Genomic DNA, 26358 nt, shown 5'->3' with positions numbered 1-26358 from the left:
ATATTCTTATTTGATGTAGCGCCTCCCGATGCTTCATAAGTACACTTAAATATCCTATTGTTAAATTTTAACGAATAAATTGGACCGTACCGCTAGATTTTAATCATTTCGCCTTTGAGCCCTATGGAATGTGCGAGATGACTTGCTGCTAGTTAGAGAGCTATAGCAACGCTATAGATATGTCACAATTGTAATACTATAATCGCCTGAACGCATGCCAAGAAACAGTATCATACCGGATGCATTACGTTTAAACCTGAAAGCAAACAATGCCAGTTGTAGCAAACGTAGGCAAGACGGCGCTCGTTACCACACCGCTCGTGGGGATACAATCAACTGTCAGGTGGCTGCTATTTGTCTGCTCAACCAGAGTTTTCTCAGGTCGTTCCTGTCACGGTTCCTGTGTGTGCGTGCCAGTGTCTATGCTGTCCGTGGCCAAGTTTCTGAAAGCCACCCCAAAACGACGTCGGACAGACTTCGTTATGTGAAATGTAAGCCCTTGCATCGCTGCGATCTCAATTGTCGCGTACGCTTCTCCACTAAACGCACGCCCGCCCGTCGCCGCCGTTTGGGCCTCCCCCGCCTTCTCCTGCGTGAGGCTTGCCGTAGGCAGCGCGGCGGCTGTGTTGTTGACCGCGAGACGGACAAAAGAATGGTCGATTTGCTTGAGTTGTTCTGTAGTTCCCCCGTTCTTTGACCCAGCTGGACGCTACACTGCGTGCGCAGTGGGGCCAGCGGCCCAGAAAGCGCTGGTGCTCCGAGAATAAGAGCCGCGACGAAGCCATTCTGCGGCGTCGTCAAACACGCACGTTGCTCTCGAAAACAACACTGCCAAGGGAGACGACTTCCTCGTCGGAAACATCGTTAGCGCTAAGCTTTCGATTGCCTGTCCGTGGATATTTTGTTTTCGGTGTTCCACACAACAGTTGCAGAGTCGGAGTGTATGACTCACTACTTTAACCCGTGACCATTGTGCTGTGTCCGGCTGTTCCGTCAGTTCGCGTTCTGCGAAAGAAAAAAAGCACAGTGTGGAAAACCCACCACCGTAGTACGCGTGTTATATTGTTAGGTTGCAATCTACTACGTTTTTCGAGGAAACTTGGGAAGTCGCGACAGGCTTGGCGGTATCGCCGTGTGCTACGTTTTTTGTTTTGTTTTGTTCCAAAAAGATTTATTACGGGGCGTTTGTTTTGACATGCTCGTTTTAACGACTTCCGTGCTCCCAGTGTTACCCGGTACAGCGAAGCATCTTTGTTTGTTCTCGCGCGGTTGCTTTTTCGGCCATTCTTTTTTTTTTTTCCCTTTTGTGCCCTTACTGTTATCTCGTCGCTGGATTTAACAAACTAGAAGTCGCGTATGCTAAAGTACGCGTTTTTTTTGTTTCGTTTGCTTGACGCACATGAAAATCCTTTGAAATAAAACACTGATCTCGAAGAGTTTTGCCTACGTCCGCATGCGTGTATGTATGTAGCGTTTGAAGTTTATTAGCGTCTTGGCAACCGTTTAATTTCAAGTAGGACAGACGCGAAGCCAACGTTGTCGGTCTTCCGAGCACTACACCCCGTTCGTTTGGCTTGAACACGTCTCGGAACACATGTGGTGGACACCCTTGCCATGATCAAATTGCCAAGGTATTGGCCAACATTTCCCGACCAGGTTAAAGCAATTTTTTTTTAATGCAACATAGCATGTTAGGCTTCTCAAACAATATACCAGCTAATTGATATTTGCTACAGCTCCTCTCAGCAAGCCGCTTTACAAGTAACGGATGCATTTGTGGGTGCATCTACAGTTGTGTGCACTGCACCTTACGAGCCCGCAAGTTCTGATGATTATAAAGATGCTTAATAAACTTTTCAGACATGCTAATTAGGACATTTGCCATTAGACTTGTCACACGAAGTGCATCTTGTAAAAGGGCTGGAATATAGACATTGGGTGGTTATAGTGGACCAGGTTGTCTTGATTTCATTGTTCTTGACCATAAAGGTTTATGTCCGAGGAATTTCGTAAATGGCTTGTTTTTCATGTGCACTGTACATGAGATAGTTGATTTTGTTCCTAAGCATGAAATATTTGTTAGAGCCCATGCACGATTTCCGCATGAGCGGGTGCAATGAAACTCGCTAAAGAATTCCACATTTTTACATCTTTTCTGCTGCTGTGTTCTCAGTGGTGCTAAAGTTAAAGAAATGGGTTAAAGCAATAATTTTGACAAATAATTGCCCCTGAAGGGGCTGTCATGAATATAAGTATGTTTGACAACAAAACGGATACAAGAAGAAAAAAAAGGGGGAAAGGCTGACATCTGCTACAGAAAGTTTCTCAATGTCTTGAAACAGCCTTTGTAAATGCTGGTCTTTTTCATATAAGTCCAGGTAGTGTTGCCTGATGCGAGCACATACTTCCAAAGCCTTTAGAACTCAACTGGATTCCAACGCTGCTCACTGTGCTCGGCATACCCTTCTTGTGGATCTGGTTAGTTCCTCAAGGTGCAAGCTAGCAATGCAGTCAGCATTCTTAGGATACTTTAAGCGCTTTCCGGTATGTTTCTGTGTCTGTAACCGTTCTCCCGCCAACTGAGGGCATTGGGCTGCTATGCTGAAAAAAACGTGTTTGAAATCAACCGTTGGGCCAGCACGGGTCACTGAATACATGGCGTTGGCCATGTGCTGGCCTTCAGTGAGCCTCTTGAAATGCAAACTTTGTACATTTGCGGCGGCGCTGTTAGATGGCGCACCGCGTCGAAATGGAAGCAAGAGAGAGAGGAGCCTAGCTGCAGTACGCTCCTCATACGTGACGTGTTAGTGTTTGTAATAAGGTGTGCCGCTACATTGCTGCAGTGTTAATCGCATTAATGTCGACCTTCATTGTGAGGCGGGTTGTGCTGAAATTTTTCAGAATAGAAAAATTTGCAATGTGCCAGGTGTCGGAGCTTTCTCGTAGGTAATAGATAGTGCGTAACTTTTTGAAATTTCTCCTCTTTGTTCCGTGCTCTGTTGTGTGTTCGATTCCCAGCTACCATGGCCACATTCCGTTAGTGTTCACAATGGTTTCGAAGGTAGTCTGAGGGGGCATCAACCCTAGAGGTGGCAGAATGCGAAAATGCCCATGTACTTTGATTTAGGTGCACGTTAAAGAACCTCATGTGATACAAATTAATCCAGAACATTTCACTATAGTGTCTCTCATAGCCTGTATGATCTTTTGGGAAGTTAAGTATCGTACTTAGATTTTGATTTGATCATGACTTGCCCAAGGGTAGTGTCCCCAGTCTTATTGACATCATAGTTTTTATTAGTAGTCATTGTAACATTTCTAGTAACACTTAGGCCTGTTATCAGCAAGAACTGCAAAATAAGATGCAAAATCTTGACAAGGCTGGTATTGTACACCATATAAAATCTGTCCCTCCCCTAATCCTTCTTTCTCTCATTTACTTATGCTTCACCTCATTGTCTCTGTCATGCGTCCAGTGCAAGCTGCTTCGACCATCCCTGTGTTTAATCGTTCTTGAATACAGGGCACCATCATGTCATGAATTGCAGAGCTCCTCGGATTCATAAGGGCGTCTGCTCCTGTCAGGGACTGGGGTTCCCTCTACACCTGTTTAATATTTCTTTGGGGAACATCTGTGGTGGACAGATCGAGGACTAGCAAACAGAGCCTTGTTGGTTTGCAATGTGTAAGTAATAAATGTGATGAGACAGTGAGGTGAGGCAGGACAGGGATGTACACCTTCGAGCAGTGTGAAATAGGACACTCAAATTTATTTTATGATGCTGTAGAGGCAAACACGCAAGCCTTGCATAAAAGCTTGTGCAATAAGACTAAGTGCCCAATAGAAAAGCTCGTTGTTACCTATGAACATCTCTCAGATGCACACATCATGAGTAATCGTCACTTAAAAACGAATTTAGTGTTACCTTTAAGATTGCTCTCAACTACACCTGTCCTATATCCTTAAGGAGGGTGTCGGAATGAAATATTTTTCATTCTGGTTTTAGTTTCGTTCCACCAAGGAAAGTTCCGTTCCGGTTTTGCTCAGGAGTGAAAAAAAAATAATAATCCGTAATGGTTCATAGTGGTTTTGGTTCGCATGCAAAATTTTTAGAAGCAAAGTAATGATAGAAGCGTAGTATTTATTATTATTCTTATAAAACAAGGCGATAAGCTCTTCAGCACGCAAGCCCTGGGTTTTTGCTACAATGCCGATCTGCTATTGCACAGAGCGGCAGGCTTACATTATTGGAGCGCTCTACCGGCTATCGCTCGCACTACACCTGCCCGAGATATGCACGTGCTGTTGCTGACGTTGCCTGACGTCGGTTGCTTTGAATTGCTGACTTTCCGCTTGAACCGAAAACCGATAAAGTACAGTTCGGTTTCACCCCAAAACAAAAACTATAAATAAAGTTTTCGTTACGTTGTTGTCCTGTTCGACAATATACATATTTCTTTAGTATTTGTTTTCGTTCCATTCTGACACCCTGTCCTTAGGAGAAATGTCCTATGGGGTGGCATCTGATGCATCGCGCGGCATGCTGGAATGCTGTCTGCTATGATTATTATAACCTGTCTAAAAAGTGTTAGACGTACTTCTTCGCACGGCTAAGTGGTACGTTGTAGCCTTACCATCTGTCTCTTGCTTTATTTAGCCTTAACATGCTGCCATGCATGAAGAAGCTTGTGTGGGAAAGTGAATGATCAAACTGTGTTGTTCATACTTCCAAATTCTTTTGTTTATTTTTTCTCATAATTTCGTTAGTGCTTCAGTATTCCAATGAGCAAACCTGCCAGCAATCTCAGATTTTCTCCGGTGCGTTTCCAGGGTTATCATGCACTTATCCTCACTGAAGCCACAGTTTGCATTTGTGTGTATTTTGTCCTCTGGAACTTCTCTTGAATTCACTTTGAATTTACGTGGCAGGTCCTTTAAACTGCATGATGTACATGGGCCTTTAGAGAATGTTCATGTTGCTCTGCACATTCTAAAGAAACACTATCTTCCTCCGGGACATTGGCCTAGGCCAGAACTCAAGTTGTCATACTGTGTGCAGGCTTTTGTACTATACTCATGGAATGAAACCCATCAATTTAGGGCTAATGGATATGCATAGCACTTTTGTTCTCGTCTCGAGTCTAGGTTACATTGGTATAGCCTTAGCCATTGGTATAGCCTTAGGAGCCAAGTGTAAAACACTTGGCTCCTACCTTTAACAACTAGATGCGTAGCGACTAGGCATGGCACTTTTGAGTGATTGCACTTATTCAGTGTTCTGCTGTACATTACCCTGTTGCATTGCATTGTATTGCATACTGTGCACAGCATGCACATGTTTGGCTGTATGTCATTTCATGTACTACCTGTATCACTTGTTTTACTGTGCTAGGCATGTGGTCAGGCAAACCTTTGCAATATCCTCTCCCCAGCTGCAAACGTCTTGGCTGGTGCCTTCGTGTTTGCATTTCTAAGTTCTTATTTTCTTGCTTGGTTTATTAGGAACTGTTTGGAATCCTTCTGATGCAGCACCATGGTATGTGAGCCGAGCCCATGGGGAACGCGCTGTGCTGCTGCCTTGGCCAGGATGCGTCGACCGGTGACAACCCGCTAAAGTTTCTCGACCCAGCGTGCTCCAAGGGCGGAACCACGGGTGTCACCAACAGCCAGGCCGCTGCCACGGGGCCCGCCTACGCGGCGGGCACCTCCACGACACCCACCGGCGGTTGTGGCGGCCTAGGCTCCACGGTTTCCAGCACGCCAGTGACCACACCAACCGGCTTCGCCGGTCTCATTGCCAACTCGGCTGCAGCCACATCAGAGTCCAACGTGGCCACTTCGACCGCTCCAGCAGCAGCTCCACGGACCAGTATCGGTGAACGGTTTATGTTCTATCCGCGCCTCCAGCGGGATGCGGCACGCCGCGGCACATTCGAGCCCCGGCATTCTGAGGCCCGTGCCAGTGCACTCTTTGAGAAGTATAGGGACTCTGAGGAGGACGCTGTGCTCGCCGAGGGCATTGTGCGCCTCTGCGATGACCTGGGAGTGAGGCCCGAAGAGTTCCGTGTTCTTCTTCTTGCATGGAAGTTTGGTGCCCAACAGATGTGCCGGTTCACGAGAGACGAGTTCCTCGGGGGCTGCCGTGCCCTCCGCGCCGACTCGATCTCCGCCATCCAGGCACGGTTCCCGGAACTCTTGGCCGAGGCCCGCGAACCAACCCGGTTCCGCGACCTCTACCGTTTCACATTCCGTTTTGGGCTTGAGTCGGGGCAGCGCACACTGCCGACGGACATGGCCGCCCAGCTCTGGCGCCTTGTGTTCTCCCAGGAGCCGCCGTTAGTGCTCGAGCGCTGGTTGGCTTTCCTTGAGACCCACCCTGAGGTGCGCGGCATCACTAGTGACACATGGAACATGTTTTTGCACTTTGCGGAAACTGCGGGCCGCGACCTCAGCACGTACGACGACTCAGAGGCATGGCCCAGCCTCTTCGATGACTTTGTCGAGTACGAGAACGACCAGACGAACCAGAATGTGCTTCACCAGGTGAACAAAGGCGGAAGTGATGTGAAAGCCGAGTGACGGTGCATCGCCAAAGGTGAGTGTTGCCCCTACATCCGGGCGCTGTGAGTTGTTTGGAATGGCCATTGATTGTGTTAATGCAACATCACAAATGGTTCCCTGCAGCCAATCACGGTGTTGGTTTGTTCAATTCGTGTGTGGTCCATGGTACCTCGTGCACCAGCTCATGGTTCACAGGACTGTTTCTGTTCATTCCCTAAAACAAAAGCGAGAGCAGGCACCGCAGTGCTTGATTGCAGTGTAGTTCAGAGAACCTTTGCATTACCCATGAGCAAGGTGGCGCATTTGTTGTGTGCCGTGTCATGCACACAACACTTGCCCGGGCAATGTTTGCCAATGCAGCAAGCACATTCAGGCTATGTTCATTCTATGCATGGTTTACAGCACCGGTGCCACGAAAGGCAGTGGTGCCTGGGCATTGCATACACGGGTGCCAGTGTGGCCCATTGCGTGCATATTTAAGTTGAGCACTGGGGTACACGCCACATTGTGCACTAAGCCAAATCACTTCGTGGCTTGGCATGCATGGCCACTTTTCCGGGTTAGCGCAAGCTTCTTGTGCTTTCAGTGTATTAAACAGTTTTGTAGTGCCTGCATTGAAGATCAAAGTGCTGGAGACTGCACTACTCGTGTTGAAATATTGTCAAAAGAAGTTAGGGAGCACTTCTGCAACCTCTGGCAGTTCATGCTTTGTTAGCAAACGTCCCTGCAAGAAGCATCGCCTGCATGTTGCCATGCACTTTGGGTGCTGCAGCACTTGCAAAGGTTCTCTGCACCACGGCTGCACGTCACCTGCACTGCGCTGCAGTCAACATTCACAGTGCAGCAACACATTTTTGTGCTGGAGACTCAAGGGCTCTAGTGCAGCACATCGTGAACTGGTGCACGTGGTGCAGTGAACCACGTGTGCCTTCAACATACCTCTGGGAGATGTCTGAAAACTCCAGAATTCTTCAGTAATTTTATTGCCAGTGTTTTGTTTCCAAGGTGTGTTGATATTGTTCAGTTATTTCCACTCAGGTTATGCAAGTACCATTCTAGGCACAGCGCTGTTTTCACCCTTTGTCACACTGCCTGAATGTTCATCAATGTCTCAAGAAAAAACTTGCAAATGCATTTAATAGCATTTGAACATGAAGTTTGAGCATCCAATATCGCAGTCACTTCATTTGCTGCCACTTGGTAAGATTAATTGGCTTCTTAACGAGAAACTGAGACAGGTGTCTAGCTCAAAAGGATGTTTTTATGCCTACATGTCTTCTCACTGTACATCCTTTGAGTTTGAAAGCAAACTGCCCCTTATGGCAGGCTGTAAAACATTTGATATTGCAGAGGTGACTCACGTTCATGCTTTTTGACTGGATGCAGATGCCCGAGCTTCTCAGGAGGGGTCAGCCTCTTTGGGAAGTCTGTGTGCATAGCAGGTGGTTTCTAAACGAGAGATGGTTTATTTGCCCAGGTGTTGTTATAACATTCTAGCCTTGGATGATAAATGATGTTTTAGGTGCTATGCGCATGAGTATTTCACGTTGCTGAACTGCGCAACATCTACGGCTATTTACTGTGATTGCATAACATGGTGGCATCTAGACTGCCTGCTTGGATCTGAATTTGCCATTGCTACTTACTCTGCACCGTGACAGCAAGAAATAAATGGTAAAATTTGTCTCAAAATCCGCTTAGTCTCATCTAATGCTGAATACAAGGTGTTAGCAATATGTTCTAATTATTATTGATGTCAGTAGTTTTTCTTTTTTTAATGCTGCTAAGCCTAGAGGGACAGCATTGAGGTGAGGAAGCATGCCAGTTTACATCTCACAGGTGGTGCTGCAACGTACAGTTGCCGACCAATAAATCAGACACCGATAATCCGGACATGCTTGATCATTCGGACAGCTTCACGGCACGGCCAGTGGCCCCATAGACCTAATATGTAAAGAGGACCGATATTTTGGACAGCCGCCCGCTCTACATTCGATTATCCGGACTCCGTTCATGGCTGTAGCGTACGCCAACTCTGCTGCCATTATCTTCTCTGGCAACTCCGACGAGACATCAAGTATGTGCTCAGAGATTACACATTAGATGGTAATCTCCGAGACCTTACCTTGGTCGCCGCTCTATGCCTCTGAGATTTAACTGCAGCTGCCAATCTTGGAGGCTTTGTCTGAATTATGAGGTTGCATCAACATTGAGATCATCACATCCTTTTCCGGCACCCTTGCGGATAGTGTTCTGCCATGCGGTGCTTGTTTGTTTAGTTTGCATTCCAGACAGCGCTCTGCTGGCTCCAAGAGGTCTTTCTCGTGAAGGTATAGATAGGCCGCGTCAAATGGCACCAACGGTGCCCTCGTAGGCCAAATGAACCCGACTCCGCAACTGATGAGGCTGAACTGCCGCCTACTCGGATGATGATGTGCCGTGTGCTCTGGAGCCTTCCATATACGGATCTGACTCAAGCCTTTGCAGTCCTTGCATCGGTGTACAGCGAAACTCAAAACTGGCAGAAATACAGGCAGACTTGGTTGCACGTAAGCGGAAGTGCGTGCAGCAACGCATCGACCCCTAGTTCCCTAGAAACACCCTAGAAAAAACATTCGTATTTTCAGACATTCAATAGTTCAGACTTGTTTACGCTCCCCGTGGAGTCCGAATCTTCGGTCGTCGACTGTATAGTGCTGATGATACGTTAATAATGTAGAATGCTCTATAAGCCTGATTCTTTACTGCAGAATTAATTCATGCTCAAGCATGGTACATGATAATGGAACGCTATAGTGGTCTGTCAGATTGTATACCATGGTACAACTACAGAGATAGAGCCCGTGCACTGTGGGCCCAACGATCAGAGTAACGTGTGATGTGTCATGCAACACTGAAGCAGTCTGTTGTTAGACAAGTACTATGAGCATTCTGCCACAGCTTTTGAGGACAAAACTGGCGCTCAGTGCGAGATTTCTGCCATAGTGATGAATATCGATTGCTGCTCAGCTTCGAGTCTGCAAATAGGACACATTCTAAAGTGAATAATTGTGAAGACACTGCATTTTCCAGTGTATAAGCAGTAAATTTTTTTTTCCATCGGTGCATCTTATACAACGGTGCTACTTATATGTGCATAAAACCATCCATGCTGGCGTGACCAATATGTGCATCTTTGTGTTAATTTTATATATATATATATATATATTTTTTGCGAGTACAATAATGCTTGTGCAGCAGCATTGGGAAAGAAATTAAATCTTGTATTAACAGGGTAGGATTCGTCGGTGCAGCTGTTAGCTCATAGCGTTCACTCTGTAGGCAGTGCGGCAACAGCAGTAGGCTAGCAGCAGTGAAGGTCGTCGGCATGGCCTCCTTTATATGAGTGCCTCCGTGATTAAAAATCACGCTATAGTTTGCTGTTACAGTTTAGTTCCTATTAAAGGGCCCCTCACCAAGGTGAGATGAGGGGCCCATAGCAAATTTTGGTTATATGCTGGAATTTCTTACGTGTCCTCTAGAGAGCGCTCTGCCGCAAAAATTTTTCGATCAGCTCATTAATAGCCTAGATAGAAATATTGCAGTGTTGCGAACCCATGATTTCAGGAGACGAGCTTCACCGCAAACATAGACCCCTCTCCACTTGCACCGTCTAGCCTCCGCAAGCGAAATTCCTTCCCTGCATTCTGCCATACTGTACCTCGAGGGTCACGTGACGCATACGTCACGAGTCCTGCCTTCATTTCCTTTTTCTCCTTGCTTTTTCGTGGCGCGGTGCACTTCCACTGATGGCGTCACGTGCGAGCTGTTGCGATCGTCTCGTTTCGCGCAGCACACGATTTTGCACGCTATGCACGAGGACGCCTGGCTAGTGCTATAAGTCTGCGCTACACGAATACTGAGGCAGACACAAGTGGGTCACAGAGCAGGATCCTGCACTGGAAACAGTAGAAAATGATGTCGTTTTGGTGTCTGCACACACAACTGCGTGACATGGGAGCAAGTGCGAAGTAAAACAAAAACATGCAGACATTCAGTTTGTCTGTTTTATTATTTCTCTAAGCATTAATTTGTCTATTCTAACACCATATTACACAAATAACAGATGTTGGCTTGAATAATTCTCGATATCACGTGTCACCCCAAGCAACGTCACAGCGCAAACGTGTATGTAGGCACACTAGCACGTGTATGTCATCTTCCGGCTTAGAGTGCGGCGGCTGCAAGGAGAAGGGAAAACGGTGTTCAATTTTAAAGTTCAGATCTTTCTGCTGCACATAGCGACGTGATACTTTGCAGATACGATCGTTATCGTGCATTGTGTGCTCTGCACTTGTCAGCTCAAAATAGCCAGACCTGGTTAGTTGCCCTTTAAAGGAAAGGTTAAATCCACGAAACTGATGCAGCAGATAACTAAAGGGTGCCACAATTCTTTAGCGTTACTCTGTGGTGCATAAGATTTACCTATTACAAAAAGCACCACTTGGTTATCATCATTACCAGCTGCCCGGGCGAGAAGTTGCACTATTGTGGACATTCAGGGTGTTTACATAAACGTAACAGAAGCGGGTCAAGTCAATATGTCGGGCTGAGTCAGCCTGATTGAATTGGGTAGGTTTACTCAGCCAGATTTGTTTTGCAGCGTGGATGTAAGCACAGAGGGCAAAGCAAAGACAAGCCCTGTGCAGTGCAACCTCACTGCAATAATAAAACCCATGAAATGCAACTGTTTCAGATGGCTGTGGGAGCCAGAAGCCCAGTTTGAATACGTTCATGTCTCAGCTCGACGCAGTGCTGTCGTTGTCGAGACTCGTCAGAAGTGAGTGCTTGTAAATGCAGTCATGTCGGGCACTGTCAGCCAGACTTGTGACATGGACCGTCGGGTTCATGTAAACATAGCAATTGTCAAATTCTGTAATGGCAGCGTTTTGGGCCAATCAGAGTTGGCCAGATGGCAAATTTGGCCATATGGTAAAATTCAACTACGTTTGGAATTGCACCCCCAGTTAGTGTTGAGTCTGGTTCAGGCATGTTGTGTTCTTTCACCTGTTTGCACTGAGCACGTTGCGCTGTAGTGGCAATGCCAGCGACATGCCTACGTTGCGTAAAGGTTATTCGAAGGCTGACTATGGTTACCCAGCTACGCTGCCCCCCGAAACGGCCGAAGTTCTCGACATGGCTTCGCAAGACGAGGCCGCCGGTGGCTTCGAGTAAAGTGCAATAAATATTGCTTTACTGCGCCTAAGAAGAGTGTTTGTTGAGGATCTTTCCTACTAGGACTCGTGGCTAATAAAAACTTTTGACAGTAATTTTGTACTCTGAAATGGCTAAATTCAGCATTTCACAATGCATGTACATGTGGGCATCATTTGATTAGACTGACAGTACAAGTCGACGTAATAGGTATGTCCTATGTACTGGTGCGACTAGTGGGGATTGAGGTATGCCCTGGCGTCATTGTGCGGGAATTAACCTGTTATGTCGTCTCTACACCTCTCCCCCTTTCCACTTGCGACGGTTGTCGGCGGTGGGGCTCCACTCGCAATGGGGATGCTCGCGTCACGGGAATAGCCTCTATCGGCTGCTCGCTATGGAAGTGCGGATCTTCTCTCTGTGACTAGCACTGGGTAGGTTACACTTTCCTCTTGTCTGCCAGCCCCTTTGTGTCTCAGACTTGAGCTTGCGTACGGTGCTTTTGCCTGTGCGTTGAGCGCGTACCTTTTGTTGATCCTTTCCGGACGCTAAGCTGAAGAGCGGTGCCTAGTGCTCGCACATGGTCGAACTGCGCCAAGCCACATTTGAAAGAGATTGCCCAAGCTTTTCTGAGTTGGCCCATTGGTTATCACAAGAGCAAGCACCAAACCTCAGGGACTTTTCCCAGGGGCGTGTCGTGGGAACCTGTGCTCGCGTAGCGACGTAGTATAGCTGCCCCTGTCCGTATTTTCGCTCTTGGTGTAGGAGCTGTTTGGTTCTCATGAATCCTGGGATCGTGCGTATGTGCAGTGTTGGGTGCCGCCGGAGATTTCCATTAACTCGGGGCAATGCTGTGTTCTCTTGTGTGCATAGCGCTTGGTAGCCCCTTTGTGGTCTGAGTGTGTGCACAGCAGCGCACTAGGCGGCGACTGACGCGGCCCTGCGGCTCGAACTCATGGTGGTCAATACTCCTGTGAGACTCAAGGACTGCCATAGACTTATATACCAGTTTTTTCTTCAAATGTCTCAAAAAGGGGGGGTAGCGACTTACACAAAGGTGCGACCTATACTTTGGAAAATATGGTAATTAGTAAAAATTTGCTTTGCGAGTAGTGCTAGCCTTTTTATGTTATCCAGCAGATGTAACAGTTGTGATATTGACATGTGTACTTTCTTACTGACAGCTTCTCACCAACTAACAAATGCTAAACGTTATTGCTTGGCACAGGATGCGCCATTATGTATCGGAAATTTCTCAAATGTTATTGATGGTTCTATCCATTGTCTGTTGTCGTGGAACTTTGTGTAACCAGATTGTATGCACAATGCGAATTGCGTAGTACTCTCTGGAAGGCACGTGGCCACCAGCCGTTACGCTGGAACCTTTGACGAGTCATGTATAAAAGCCATTGTGCTTGACCCACTGATCAGATTCCGACGATCGCTGACTGTGCTCGCCACCAACGTTGTGCTTCGAGTGTCACTTGCATTTGTGGACACAAGTTCACCCAATAAAGAGTTGCTACTGTGTATGTATTTAACTAGCACACTATTGCGGGGAAGACACTAACAGTGACATTTAAATAATCCAAATGAATCAATCGATGCCTTAGAAGGGCATTTACTCTCTGACAACCTGCACGAGAAACTTCCTGTGGGAGACTATAGAGGCACCGCATTTTGCCAAAATCCACCAGGGAAAGAGAATATGTGTGGAGTCCAGTCACTGGTCTTGCTGATATTTAATGGTACCACATCTTGCAGGGTTGTGACTAATCGGAATCATCGAGCTGGTCGAGTGCAGCAAGCTCCATGGCCGCCTGGAACACGGTCCCGACAGCTGACATGCTGCATCCTGTGCCGGATTTTACAGAAGTCGTATGGCTGGGAGCACATGAAAAGCCTATGCTATGTTTTGAGCTTTGAACCCTACATGTGATCACATTCGTAGACTGCATTTTTGACTGCAGGTTTACAGAAAGGCTCCTAGAAGACCGTGTTAGTAGGCCTCACAGAGAGGGCTGGCGTTCGAAATGCTAGAGCACAATCTTTGTCGATGACGTAGCAGCACACAAGGAAGGAAACTTCCCTTGACTTGACCAAACAGATTTGTGGCATGAAATAGTTTTCTTTATTCACATTCAGTTGGACATATAAAGAATGCGAGTCAAATTTGTTTTGCCGGTGAAACCCACACTTCAAAATGGATGAAGCATTTCCACCGCACCTTCTGCATCAGCTGTTGCATCGCCACGTGATGTCGAGATGTGAATTTATGTGACAAGCGTGTGCGTGCCTTGAGAGCATAGAGAACTAGTCATCGCACCTGTGCTCACTGGAGGGTGTAGCTATTTGGCTTTGGTAATAGTGTTTTGCATTACAGGAGGCATAGAGTGTTTGTATGTTGTCGACAAAAACAGAAACAAAAAGCACACTGGTCTTCTATTTTTATAGTGTATACTGTGGCTTAATATAAAGTACTTCAGTGGCACTTGAGCGTGTGACACTCCTGTTGTCTCCTTTTCCTTGTCTGCCGTTTCTTAAGCTGCATTCAGATGGCGGACATGATTGCAGACAAATCAGTAGTGTGACGTATCATGTAGATGCAATCACTCCGCGGCTGGCATTGACACAACAGAGGAATGGAGAAACTAACCCTGCTTTCTCTTCTTAACGTATGGGAGGTGGCGTAAACACATTGGAACGTTACGCTTTTCACTAGTGGCCATCCAGCTTGCAGCATAAGCGGCGCCTTCTTGTTGCACTTGTTTCCATTCAACAAACAACCTAAAGATGGTTGTTGCCAGACTGAGGCATTTTGCTGTCAGTATTTTGGCCTTTCTAGCCCAAAATAGTCATTTGGTTTTTGACCACGTCTCGAATCACATCGCACAGATGATCTCATGATATACGATCAGCAAGCTCAAATTGCAGTTCTGTCCATCATGTGAATCCAGCTTTATTTACAATTTTTCCTTTGGATATCAGCACACAGTGCCTGTAAACTGTTGCTTTCTTCATTTGGTAATGTCTCTTTAAAGGCAATGGTCTCTTGTGTAGTGTTCATAGCACTCGTTGAAAACCTTTGAACATAAGTAAGGCTTTTCTTCAGGGTCTTGAAAAGCCATTTATTCTCGTGAAGCATTTGCAAAATCTTAAAAGTTCATTTTATGTTTAGGCTTAGCAGATGTTCGTACATCTGGCCACTAGATTGGTGTAATCCCTAAGCCAAGCCAGTCCAGTCTTGCTTACAGAATCATCATAATGGCTGATTAGCTAAGCCTCTTTTGTGTATAGTTTCCATTTTTGTATATTAAGAAAAAAGCTTGCTTGTTGTTTAAGGCAATACCTTGTTTACGGCCTGTCAAACATTACAATTTTTTTTTTTGCGTTCTTTAAAATGGTCTTTCAAGATCTTGCAAGTTCATTAAAGGCCTTGAATTTCATCCACAGAACCAGCTGTGAAACATGCCACTGGGAAGCCACTTTCTTGCGAGGAGATTCTGAAGATTTTTGCAAGAATTTTTTTTTAGTAGGTAGTACGAGTGTTATGCCTTAAAATCTCTTGGCATTGCTGCTGCACAACAAAACTTTATTCATTTCTTTTGTACAAAGGGTGAAGGACATCTGTATTGGAGTACATATGCTGTGTCTTCCTCGTAGCTGGCCGCGAGTGCATTTGCTGCGCTCTTACAAATCACTTGCAGCTGCACTGCGGCCATTGTTGATGGATGTGTATATTGTGTGTGACAACGAATAAAGCAAGATTCTGGCAGTTGATGAAACTATGCAGCTGCATTGGGCAGTATTGGCACTGAGCCGATGGATGAGGTATGCTTGTGCTTTTTGTCAATTGGACAAACAAGCACCAATCAGAGCTCTCGAAGCGTTCTCGCACGCGACTTTCAGCGGTCAAACAGGAAGCATGAGTATGGTTCAGTGTTTATGAAAAGGTACGCTTTTGCATCACGAAAGCATTCAAGTTCAGTCCTCTTGGCTTGTTAGCTGTGAAGCACAGCGGCATAAATGTTAGCGTAAAGACATATGGCACATGCCTGCGGTGGGTCATTGGCCAAGAATCGGGTGTTTACCAGAGAGTGATTAAGGTGAGGTGAACTATTTTAGGGGTTGTCACATACACAAAGAAAATGTATCAAATAGGAATCGAAGAATAAAGAAGGAACAATTCAATAAGATATTAATCATTTGGCTTCACTAGGAAGTCCCAGATTGCGGAGCAAATATTTCTCTGACTAGACCCAATAGAGGCTCCAAAAACAATATTACTGGAATAGGTGCATCTAGAGCAAGAATTTATTGTAAAGCTTGTGGTACTTCTTTGTTTCCTTTAAGCGGAGAAACGCTGACGCAACTAAAAAGGGAAATGTGATCGGTCATTTTAACTTTGCCTCGAAATGAGCTGAAGGGGTGAAAACCAGTCTGGGCTTGTGTAATGAACATCCACAGAATAATGTCTTGCCTTTTTTTTTTTTCATTTTTCACCTTTTCTTTCTTCGGGGAGAACCAAGAAATGGTGGCGAAGGCAACGTACAGCGCAATCCACTAATAAATGGTAGAACATGTTGCAAATTTTTTCTTTCTGGCAAATGTACAATCGCCCGTCTCTGCAGCAGATTACTTCTGGTTAGTGGCAGCGGCATCATTCTACGCGTCTGTGCAGTGCATTGACATAGCTTCAGCCAACACTGGCAGCTAGGCCAACAGAAAAGCGAGAGCCGCTCACCGGTGTGCTCGCTTTAACAGTGGACCACACTGTCTGCTTCCACTTGACGTTAACATTCTAATCACACAACGTATTGCATCAGGCCGTTCTCTACACTGTGTGGACGCTTCGTCTTCAGAACAGTAATTTTAACTTATTTAACCCACATGCACTACTTCTAATACTTCTGCTGCTGTTCTCTCAGTAGAAACCAGCATCAGATTGTTTGATTGGTTCACTGATTGAAGCTCCTTTATTTTTAAAGGGCGTCTGCACACAGGGATTCTGTTTGGGAAGAGGGGGCCTTGTCATACCGTGCGTCACTCAGTCTGTCCCAGGTCTTGGTTAAGGATCTAGACGGGCTACAAGTGGGCTTATGCTGAGGCTAGTGTAGCAGCCAGATGGTTAGCTGGTTTCTCCCTCTTGGTGCCAGCTGTCGTTTCGACCTCCACACCAGTACGACATATGACGGTTATCTCAATATCGGTGCATTACAAGCTGTGTCGCATGCTTAAAGGTGTTGCTACATAGCAGATGACTCTGTTTGTTGGTACTATTGGATTCATTCCCAATTCCTGAAACTTTCGTTAATTTCTTGAAGTATATATTTTATCGTCTAGACTGCTATGTCTTGCCAAGTTGTTTGTAGGCTACCAATATGCCTGACAAGTAAATAAATTGCGATTACAGCGGGAAAATTTTAAAAGTGCACCAAGCTTCTTACGACGTGTTTGAGTGAATTTCAATTGGGAGAAGTTTGTACTTGATGCATCACCACTTTATTTTGTTTGTATGTTTGCACGCAGCACATTTAGAGACACATTCCCTCTTCTTTCTTGATGCTTTTTTTTTTTTCATTTACAAAAGTGGCAACCCTAGCTGAGGTTAGATGGACTAGATTAGGAGAGAGGCTAATAATCAACTGCGTTGCACTGCTCTGTGCAGGTGACTACGGCTTTGCTCACGGATTCTGACGCATGGTGTTTATTTGCCAAACAAAGTGTGCAGGCTCCTACTAGCCAAAAACTGTACAAGGGCAAACGCCTAGGGCAGTGTATTGTCGGACTGGTGCTAGCTTAATTCTGAAATTCCTTCAAAAGAAAGAGTGCTTTGATCGCCATCTAGGCAGTCCATGTTGAGACCTTCATGTGGACATGAACGTTTTACCTTAGTTGTTGCCTCTCCAAACCAAAGCTATCGTGCAGTTCCATTCACAATAGCAAAACAGTTCTGGGAAATTTGAGAGGTGGCAGTCTACAAGATTGAGTTATCAGGAGACTGAAGTATCCAGAGTTAAATGAAATACAGTCTAAAACAGAACTACAGGTTGGTTAATATATACAAGTTAAACATTGTGCATTCAATCAAGTGCATGGACACGTGTTTGACCTAAGTGGTTGCATTGACAGGTGCTGGATTAGCGGCACTGTCGCTTTGAATGAACCAATATTATTGTCCAACTTTCTTGAATTAAGTACCTTCAAAATGCATTGAAAACATCTTGAATTAAGCATCTTCAAAGTGCATTGAAAACATGGTAAGCCTATCAAAATGTTGTGGTTAGCACTAATTCTTTGGCATTTTTATTAATCCGAGTTGGAATCATTGACAATTTCCTGCTTTAACAGCAGTTGAAGTGGGGTACAAGACGTTTTTATGCCTCTTTTAGGTTTGGTGCACTTTAGTATTAGCTGTTTGTTGCTGTTTTAATAGGATGCTGAATTTCATGCAGATGACAGCCGAGAACTTAGTCTGACTATATTGTGCATTATCGTCGCTAGGAATACGCTGCATCAAACGTGGAGAAAACTTTAAAGTAGCGCTTGCATGACGTTCCTGACTTGTAGGTTTTCTTTTATGTTTCTTTCTTTTTGAAATCTAGTTCTATATGCTCTAAACCCTAGAAAAATACTGGCAATCATGCCCTCGATAATTTGCTGTGATGCTTGTTTACATGACGTACCGGCAAACTCTGCTCCTGCAAGCATTGCGATGACCCTGCACCAGCACAACGCTATTATATCGCTATTGCTTATCTTGTTGACATTGTATTTAGCTTTACATGATGTCAGCAAATTTCATTTCTATGTCATCATGTCATGAAAATGTCACTGACACCAGTTCTGGCTTTGAGAGACCAAAATTTGTGTCCACTGATAATTAAAGGTATTTTGCAAGTGTTTCCCAACATTTGTACTCGCTAAGTGTCATCCATTTATGTGCGAGAAGCACGTGGAAGCAAACTTTAAAAATGTGCGTCGGTACTCCTTAGAAGCTTTGAGCTTATTGATCTCCCTTTGTCTTAGCTTTGTACTCCAAAACGCACAGTGCGACTTGGTTGAGTTGTTTTTCTGAAAATTGGCACGGCAGACAATGCCTATGTGCTCTCATTCATTCCCCTGAAGTTACCTTTGTTGATTTTGATGTTTTATAGCTTTTGTTGCTGATATCTCACTTTTCTTGCTTTCTTTTTTTACACTTTCTCTCGCTGCTATTTACATGTGCCTTTAGCCATGATGTTCAGCCTTAGCTGTCAGGCCAATTTTAAAGCCGTTTCATGGGGTTCTAGTCCTTCACTTTATGGATGAAACTTTTGCTTCTGGATGAACCTTGCATAGGTGCCGTTTACTTTATTGGATGAAGCAGCATGATGGATACTATCGTGACCTGCACAATATGTCGTGATCCTTAAGATAGTGTAAACAGATGTGTGCTTTTTCTAATGCGAATAAACAAAGCTCGCGGTGAGTTATGTGCCGAAAGAATACTTCTCTCACCAAGTGAAGCTGTAGGTGTGGGAGAATATTGCCCGTTTGTGTTCAAGAAGTATGACGAGGGAGTAAACTTGATGCATATTTATTAAAATGAATGCACAGCCATCACTGTTGCTTTTCAGATTTCACGTTGTGACAAAAAAGGGCAGCAGTTCCTTTTCCTTTCTTTACTAATTGTAAGCATTATAAAACTGTAGTTGCAGCTATGTCTTTGAGTGGAAGTTTGTTTTACTGCACCCATTATTTTGATAGTGAGCAGTTTTGTTGTAGCTGTGTTATAGTGTAAAAGTGTGAAAAGAACACGAACTTGAATTCTGCTCTAGAATTCTGCTCACTAATTCTGTTTTCTAGATGATCACATTGCCTGTCAAGTCTTTGCTCTAGTTGTGACATGAGTGAAATTCATTGTCACAGACCATCACCTAAGGTGTTCCCACGCTGCTACTAGTACAGTTGTTTTTATTCAGCAATTTTTCTAGCTGCTGCAAACTGCGCTGTTGTGCCTGTAAAATAGAAAAAAACGATTCAGCCTTCGTGTTAGCCTGCAGAGCGTTTGGTACTTACATGGCTCATCTTTTAGAACTGTGGCAACATGGGTAGGTGCAGACCAGACACTATAGATAGAAAATGACAGAATGCATTGCACAACAATTTATTTAGGAACTGTTGTGACTTACAAAATGTCAATGGTTGTTTAATTCCGCTGAGACCCAGAGGTACAAGTAGACCAACCCTAGGTGTCTCGGCACGTTCAGCACAGTTTCCAAACCACAGGACATTCAATTTTAGATATTGTGAAGATGTGCAGAACTGACATTCCTCATCACGCTTGTGTAGAAAGCATAGGTCTTCGCACATGGATTAAGCACAGGCACGTTCAGTGAGTCACAAGTTTAGTTGAAGCCTGTTTGTGCTTGAGCACGTGTGAAGCAAGTTGACCTGGCTCAGAAGAATGGCTGGGCTTTGCTTTGTAGAGTGGTGATAGAGTGCGGGTGCTTTGTGTGGGTGGTTGTGCTTATCGTCATGGCAGGGGGGCTGGTATATGTCTGCTGTCACCCTCTCATTTGTATTTCTTTGGCAAAGTTTGATTTATTGCATGTCGATTCCAGTGGTTCGTGAAGAATTTTTCAAAAAAAAACTTTGTCTTACTGTTGCTGTTTTTTTTTTAACCCAAAACGTGGCTTGTACCAGCTTGAATTCCTGTCATGTGCTGAACTCATTGTTGACCTCCATGCCTGACATTGTGCAAGTTTCTTGTGCTCTCCTTGTGTTGGTGATCACATCTTGGCTTGATGTTAACTGGGACACCGGCTGTACATGCTTGAATCCTTCTGTTCTTGCTGTATATGTACTCTCTGGCAGAGTGTCGCATTTGCTATCGCTGTTGAAATCTATGAATGTGTGGCTATTTACAAGGTGTGTGTGAGTGCGTGTGTAAGCTACCAATAAACTATTTTCTACGAAAAGTGAAGTCTGCTATAAGAGTGGTAAATGACGTGATTCATGCAGCTCGAAGAATAGCTGAAGCACTTCAGAGAAATCTGAATCGCTGGGATTCTAAGAATGGATGCAATAATTGACCGATGAGCAATCAAGACAAGCAAAATAAGAGACGTTTTGAGTTACGGTGGAAAAAAACGCTGGGAAGAGATAGAATCTAAGTCATTATAGGCCTAGGTAACTACAGCAAAGAGGTAAAGGCATTAAAGAAAGTATGAAGGAAAGATTTGCAAAACGCTAGACTGTGATAGGTGTAGTGAAACTTCATTCAATGATGCAGGCTATGTGAATTTATCACCACCCCGTTCCAAAGGGAATGCCAATAACAAATCGTCAGCTGTCGACAATGCAATGCCACAGCACAGTTATAATTCTAGGAGATAATTATTGCCCTTGGTCAGTTAGCCGTGACTGCTTACTTTGCCCTTGTACATTCGTCCGCTGCAAGTTAACCTTTTTCCTACTAATAAATGAAAAGAGATTTGGATTATATTTAACCTGTCTAGTTTATTGATGCTTATTAATGCGCTGTCAAAAACGACAGCCCTGCCGGACGCATTTCCGCTACGCCCGTTCGCGCCATTTCAACATTGAACGTTGACGAACCCGCACAATTGTCCGCCTTTGCTACAGAAGATCGGCACCGTGTCCCGTCTCTGCAGCGTACCCGCCAATCCCCTCCGCAGGCATAGTTTCGAAATCGGTGCGATGGAAATAAAGCCCCTTAAACTTCGTAAAGTAGTGCCACGCTTTGTAGAATGCCTCCTCCCCCTCGCGCGCTCTGGCCGACGCCGCGTCGCTATTGGCCCAACAGCATCACGTGGGCCCTCGCGCCGTGCATCAGCGCCACTTTTGCTCGAGAAGCGTCTACGGAGTGGCGAGGAGCGCATGTTAGCGCCGTTGCTACGCTCGAGCGGTGTAGGCGGCGCCACGGTCGAGGAGGGAACATGAAAGAGAGGAGAAAAGAGGAGGAGAGTGTCTCTACTTTACGAAGTTTAAGGCTTAGGCTTTAGATTGAACGGCCGCCCCCGACCGTTCAGTGGTGGTCTGATCCGCTGCTCCCGCTGGTGGCGGGGTTGAGCTGCAGAATGATGACCACGTATGAGATGAGAGCGCCGGCTAGTGTCAGGACGAAGGACCTCGAGAAGGCGAAGAAGCCCCAGCCGGTGAGCTCTACCACTGGAGCGCGTAACTGGGACGCCAGGAGGCGGCCTTCCAGAAGCGGCGGCGCCACTGTCGCGCCAACTTCGGCGGTATCCATGGTGGTAGCGGAGTCCGGCGACGTCGTTGCGTGTCCCAGGCACCGATGCAGAGGCACGCTCGAGGCGTGAGCAGCCTCCGTGAGCCGTGAGGCGATCACCGAGAGCAGGAAGAACGCCAGGGTCACGCTGCCCAGGTTTTGGGCTGCGACCGGATTCGACAAAATGAAGAAGAAAAGGCTAGCAAAAGCGCGTGTATATTATCGCTATCTTAATGCGAAACATTCTTGGCGAGTTCAACCCAGTTTTGTGTAACGCCTGTCTGGCCACTGTGTGGCCGTCTTCTTGGGCCGATGCCGAAGATTAGGTAGTTAGGTAATGCATTTAAAACTGGGCCGTTCTCGTCAGTATATGTGCCACCTGATATGTGCTGCTCATCAATTAGTCTTTTTGGTGTCAAGTTGGGGTCACTAGGCATTGCAACAACAAGCACCATGCCCTGCATTCCGTATCAATTCGCAATTAACAGGTCGCAAAAGCATTACCCGTTCTCTGCAAAACAGTTATGTATACGATTCATTAGAAGTATTCCGCACCAAACCAAGCGTGCTTCGCTTTGCGTAGATGTTCGACGGGAGTTAAGCCTGCTTTAAATCGTGTTTGAAAACCTACGATAAGCACAACGTATAGCTTACATTAAGAGGAAGCTTTAGCTCGGGTACTCTTATCTAAATACACGTAAAAGGAGAATTCGTTTTTCTCGGCAACCACTGCCCCAAATTTGACGGGGTTTGTTGCATTTAAAAGAAAAAAAACATAAGATCTAGTGACCGTTGGTTTCGAATTTCCGACTTAGGTTGTCAATTTTTTTATTAAAAATTGGCAAAAATCGCAAATTGCATAAAACGAAACTATCAAGCTTACAACTCCGTAACTCAACAAGGAAAAATGATATCGTAATTATGTGAATGGTGTCTGATAGCGCATCTAAAGCGGATAAATTTGATATGTTACACATTAATCTAAAACATCTATAGTAATATGGAAATGTAGCTTTTGCAGAACCTTTGTACACATCGTAACGAATTCACGTAAGATATAGATTGACATATCAAATTTGTCCGCTTTGAATGATTTAGTGGATGCCGTTTACAGAACCGCGATATCTGTTCTTGATGCAGAGCTATTAGTTTGTAAACTTCGTGCTTCTATTTCTTTCAAACTTCTGAATTTTTGAAAAACTATTTAATAGAATTCAGGCCCTGAATCAAATTCCGCTTCCAACAGTCACTGGAATTTAACTTTGTCTCTCAAATGCAACAAATTTCATTAAAATCGATCCAAGGGTTATCTCAGAAAAACGTTTTGCGTTTTACGTGTATTTGAATAGGCCGCGTCGGAGTTGGGCCCGAGCTAAAGCTTCCTCTTAAGCGCTTAAGAAAGCGGGACTGCGTTGTCCTTCGAGCAGACGACACGTTCTCGTCTAGTTCCCCAGCTTTCTTTTTTTTTCTTTTCTTTTTTTTTTGCTCAGTCGCCATCTTGTTTCGACAGCACAGTAGCCTGCATCGTTTTCTTTTTTTTTTCTTTTTTTTTGCGTCGATGGTGTTTTCGCGAAGTTGTCCCTTTTGCTGGCTTCGTCAGAATTGGAACTCGACCTTGGGAGCAATGACCTCGATCGTTGAAATAAATGTTCTCTCTGCCTCTCTGAAACGAGACTTAAGATGGCGGCTGCTCGCTTAGCTATCTATTTAGCCGTTTACGACGAGTATTGGAGCACAGCCGATGCTGTCTGTTATTCGCCCGTTTCAGTCCTGCGCCTTTTCCCTAATCGAAACCGGCACGCGTGCTCGTGCTTTTGTGCGTGCATGTACTTTATTCCTCAAGATAGCGGCAGCAGCTGCCACGGTGCACATCATTCTGGGAGAGTTCGCAAAGAAATATTCGCTTTAAGGTTCGAGATATGTATCCGTCACAAAATTATGGTGAAAAGCACCGCCTTCTTATGCATTATTTTCCCAGCAGCCTTCAACAAGCACGGCAGAACAAAACGACAGTGATGTATTATGTGTGACGTTCGGACGCGGCATTCTTTAATGTTTTACTGTTACAAATAAGATTGTGGTGGCCTCAGGTGGCGGCTCTAAGTCCTTGGTTCCGGCCGTCCGGCATCTTCGGCTTGCCGGACGGTCCAGAGCTAGAAACTTGGACAATTTATTGCGTCTCAGGAGCGATTTGTCGCTACCTTCATAAGCATATAATTGTAGGGGTGATGTCCGTCTGCGATTTCCGCACGTTTCTCGGCTTTAAAACTGTGTGCCTTGCAACGTTCTTGTATAGAGAGCCGAAGTGCAGGCACATAAATGCTCGGCTATTTGATTAAGAAAACAGTGATTCCTGCTCCAAATAATGAATCGTGCACCTAAACCTTCGAATCGTTGTTCAGGTTTTTGTTATGCTAACGAACATCTAAAGAGTGACTCACTCGCAGGGGCGTATTAAGCGGGGTTTCGCACTAGCCGGTAACGCGTCGACGATTTTTTTATATATGCTATCAACAGCTTCTGTCTTTTTTTTTTTTGCAGATATATGTCCATAGCGGCTAGAAAAAGAATAAGCAGCTTTAACGCACGTTTTAGAATATATCAGAAGCAAAGCTTTCGTGAAGCAGCTAATTAAAAGATGTGAAACTGTTTGTCTTCTGCAACACGTTTTGCATCGTAGTTATCACGTGCCGGCCCGGCAAGACGCGGAAACCCCTACCACGCGACCCACGTGATCCACACGACCGCATAGTCCACAATTTCCGGAATCGGCCCGCGCTCCGAGATCAGCCCAGTTCACTGTTGCAGTGTGCCTCTGTAAGACCGGCGCACCTTACGCGGCAAGCAGCCGACCTAAAGTATACATATAGAGGATGTGCCAAACTGGCACAAACAGCGTAGAATGCTATTCGCTGTAGTAATCGCAAGCTTGAGGGTTGTTTCACTGCGTAGTTCCGTAGAGAACAAAGCTGGCCTACGGCATATATATATATATATATATATATATATATATATATATATATATATATATATATATATATATATAACGCTGATTCGTTGTATGAGTGCCATTCTGTATGTGATCTAGTCGGCAAGACAGTAGGAGCATCCATGGACAGCAAAGTCTGGGAAGGTTCGCCCAGAAGCCTTCGCTTTAATGTGTGTGAGTGACGTATACAGTCGAATGCATCTATACCGAAGATAGCTAGGGGGCCTGCGAAATAATTCCTTATGCAGGTCGCTGCGTTGTAAAGGTCGCAGACGGCACAGCTCGCGACGGAACCGGGGCGTAATCATTCCTTCGTTATAAGGGTCATTTCGTTGTAGCGGCGCTCTACCGTACGCGGTTTGGATCTCACCGAAGATGACGAGCTCGTAGCGGTCCCCGGCGCGCCTGTGTCCCAGGAAGTGGCTCACTTCGACGCACACGCCGAGGACGAACAGGCAGACCCACAGGAAAGCGGACGGCGAGAAGTCGGCGTCCAGGCCGCGCACCGCCGATCCCAGGTCGGTGTGCGCCAGCATTAGCCGCCGCAGTTCGGCCGCGTCCAGAGGGACGCCGCGGAGGGCGTGTCGTCCAATGACGGCGTTGAACGCCATGTATCTGCGTGCGCGGCCACGGAAAATTAGGGAGTTCTAGCGAAACTTACGGAAGCTAAGCCGAAGACTGATAATTCTCCAAGGTAGCAAATTACAGACATTGGTGACAATTCACTTGGCAGCACTTCGTTACAGTGTATCGCGTGCTACTGAAAGCAGCCGCTCTGGGAGGGTTGCCGCGTGTTGCCCGCTCATGGAACGCGCGGCAGCCCTTGCTGAAACGCTGCTTTCTGTAACTGCCGGCAGGCGTCGACACAAGTTTATGCTTGCGCCGTCGCGGCAGCAGCTCGCACCCCCATAAGCTAAGGCTCCAAAACGCGGTCCTTCTGCAAAATTTCGACTAGACAGTGCAGCGGTAAGAGCAAAATCCCCCTTTTTTTTTTTCGAACGCGCTAAGCGAAACATGCAGGAGCTGGTATATTCAACACATTCGCCGTATATGTCAAGGGGTTTGTTCTGTGGTGTATGGCAGTGCATAGGTGATTGTCCACTGGACATCTTGCAGAGACTTTGTTAATTCTTGAACGGGCTTCAAGGAACTTACCTGTGCCTGAGTGCCACGGCGAACGATAGATAGAGGGCCACGCTGAAGAACAGGCTGCCGTCCACCAGAATGCTGGCCAGTGCCCTGTCCACTATGTTGAGTGGAAGCAGTATCTCCGTCGGTAGCTGGCTATCAATGCCGAACCAGGAGGAAGCAGCGTGCTCGGACAGCTCTGCATGTATGTCGGTGTATCGGGGAGACATTCTGATCGCCGCAACTCGA

The 26358-nt window shown here is 45.7% G+C and overlaps 2 protein-coding genes across 3 annotated transcripts; one reads left to right on the top strand and one right to left on the bottom strand.

Moving 5' to 3' along the window:
* Positions 1-355: 355 nt before the first annotated feature.
* SCCRO3 (defective in cullin neddylation 1 domain containing SCCRO3) lies at positions 356-20723 on the top strand. 2 transcript variants are annotated; one of them, XM_050173824.3, is made up of 3 exons: positions 356-491; positions 5504-6596; positions 13520-20723. In XM_050173824.3, the coding sequence occupies exon 2, from the start codon at positions 5555-5557 to the stop codon at positions 6578-6580; it is 1026 nt and encodes a 341-aa protein (XP_050029781.2). In that variant the 5' UTR covers positions 356-491; positions 5504-5554; the 3' UTR covers positions 6581-6596; positions 13520-20723. The 2 variants fall into 2 exon arrangements, with proteins under 2 accessions (XP_050029781.2, XP_050029780.2); XM_050173823.3 differs by having other exon boundaries at positions 357-491; positions 5531-6596.
* Positions 20408-25777, bottom strand: LOC129383380 (uncharacterized). The gene is made up of 2 exons (XM_055067899.2): positions 25352-25777; positions 20408-22156 (listed from the first exon to the last, which is right to left on the bottom strand). Exons 1-2 carry the CDS (start codon positions 25590-25592, stop codon positions 21789-21791), a joined length of 609 nt encoding a protein of 202 aa, XP_054923874.1. The 5' UTR covers positions 25593-25777; the 3' UTR covers positions 20408-21788.
* Between the last annotated feature and the right edge of the window lie 581 nt (positions 25778-26358).

This window comes from Dermacentor andersoni, chromosome 8, assembly GCF_023375885.2.
Source record: "Dermacentor andersoni chromosome 8, qqDerAnde1_hic_scaffold, whole genome shotgun sequence".
NCBI classification, from domain to species: Eukaryota; Metazoa; Arthropoda; class Arachnida; order Ixodida; family Ixodidae; genus Dermacentor; species Dermacentor andersoni.
Note: the sequence above shows the minus strand (reverse complement) of the source record. Positions and strands in the feature narration are given on the sequence as shown.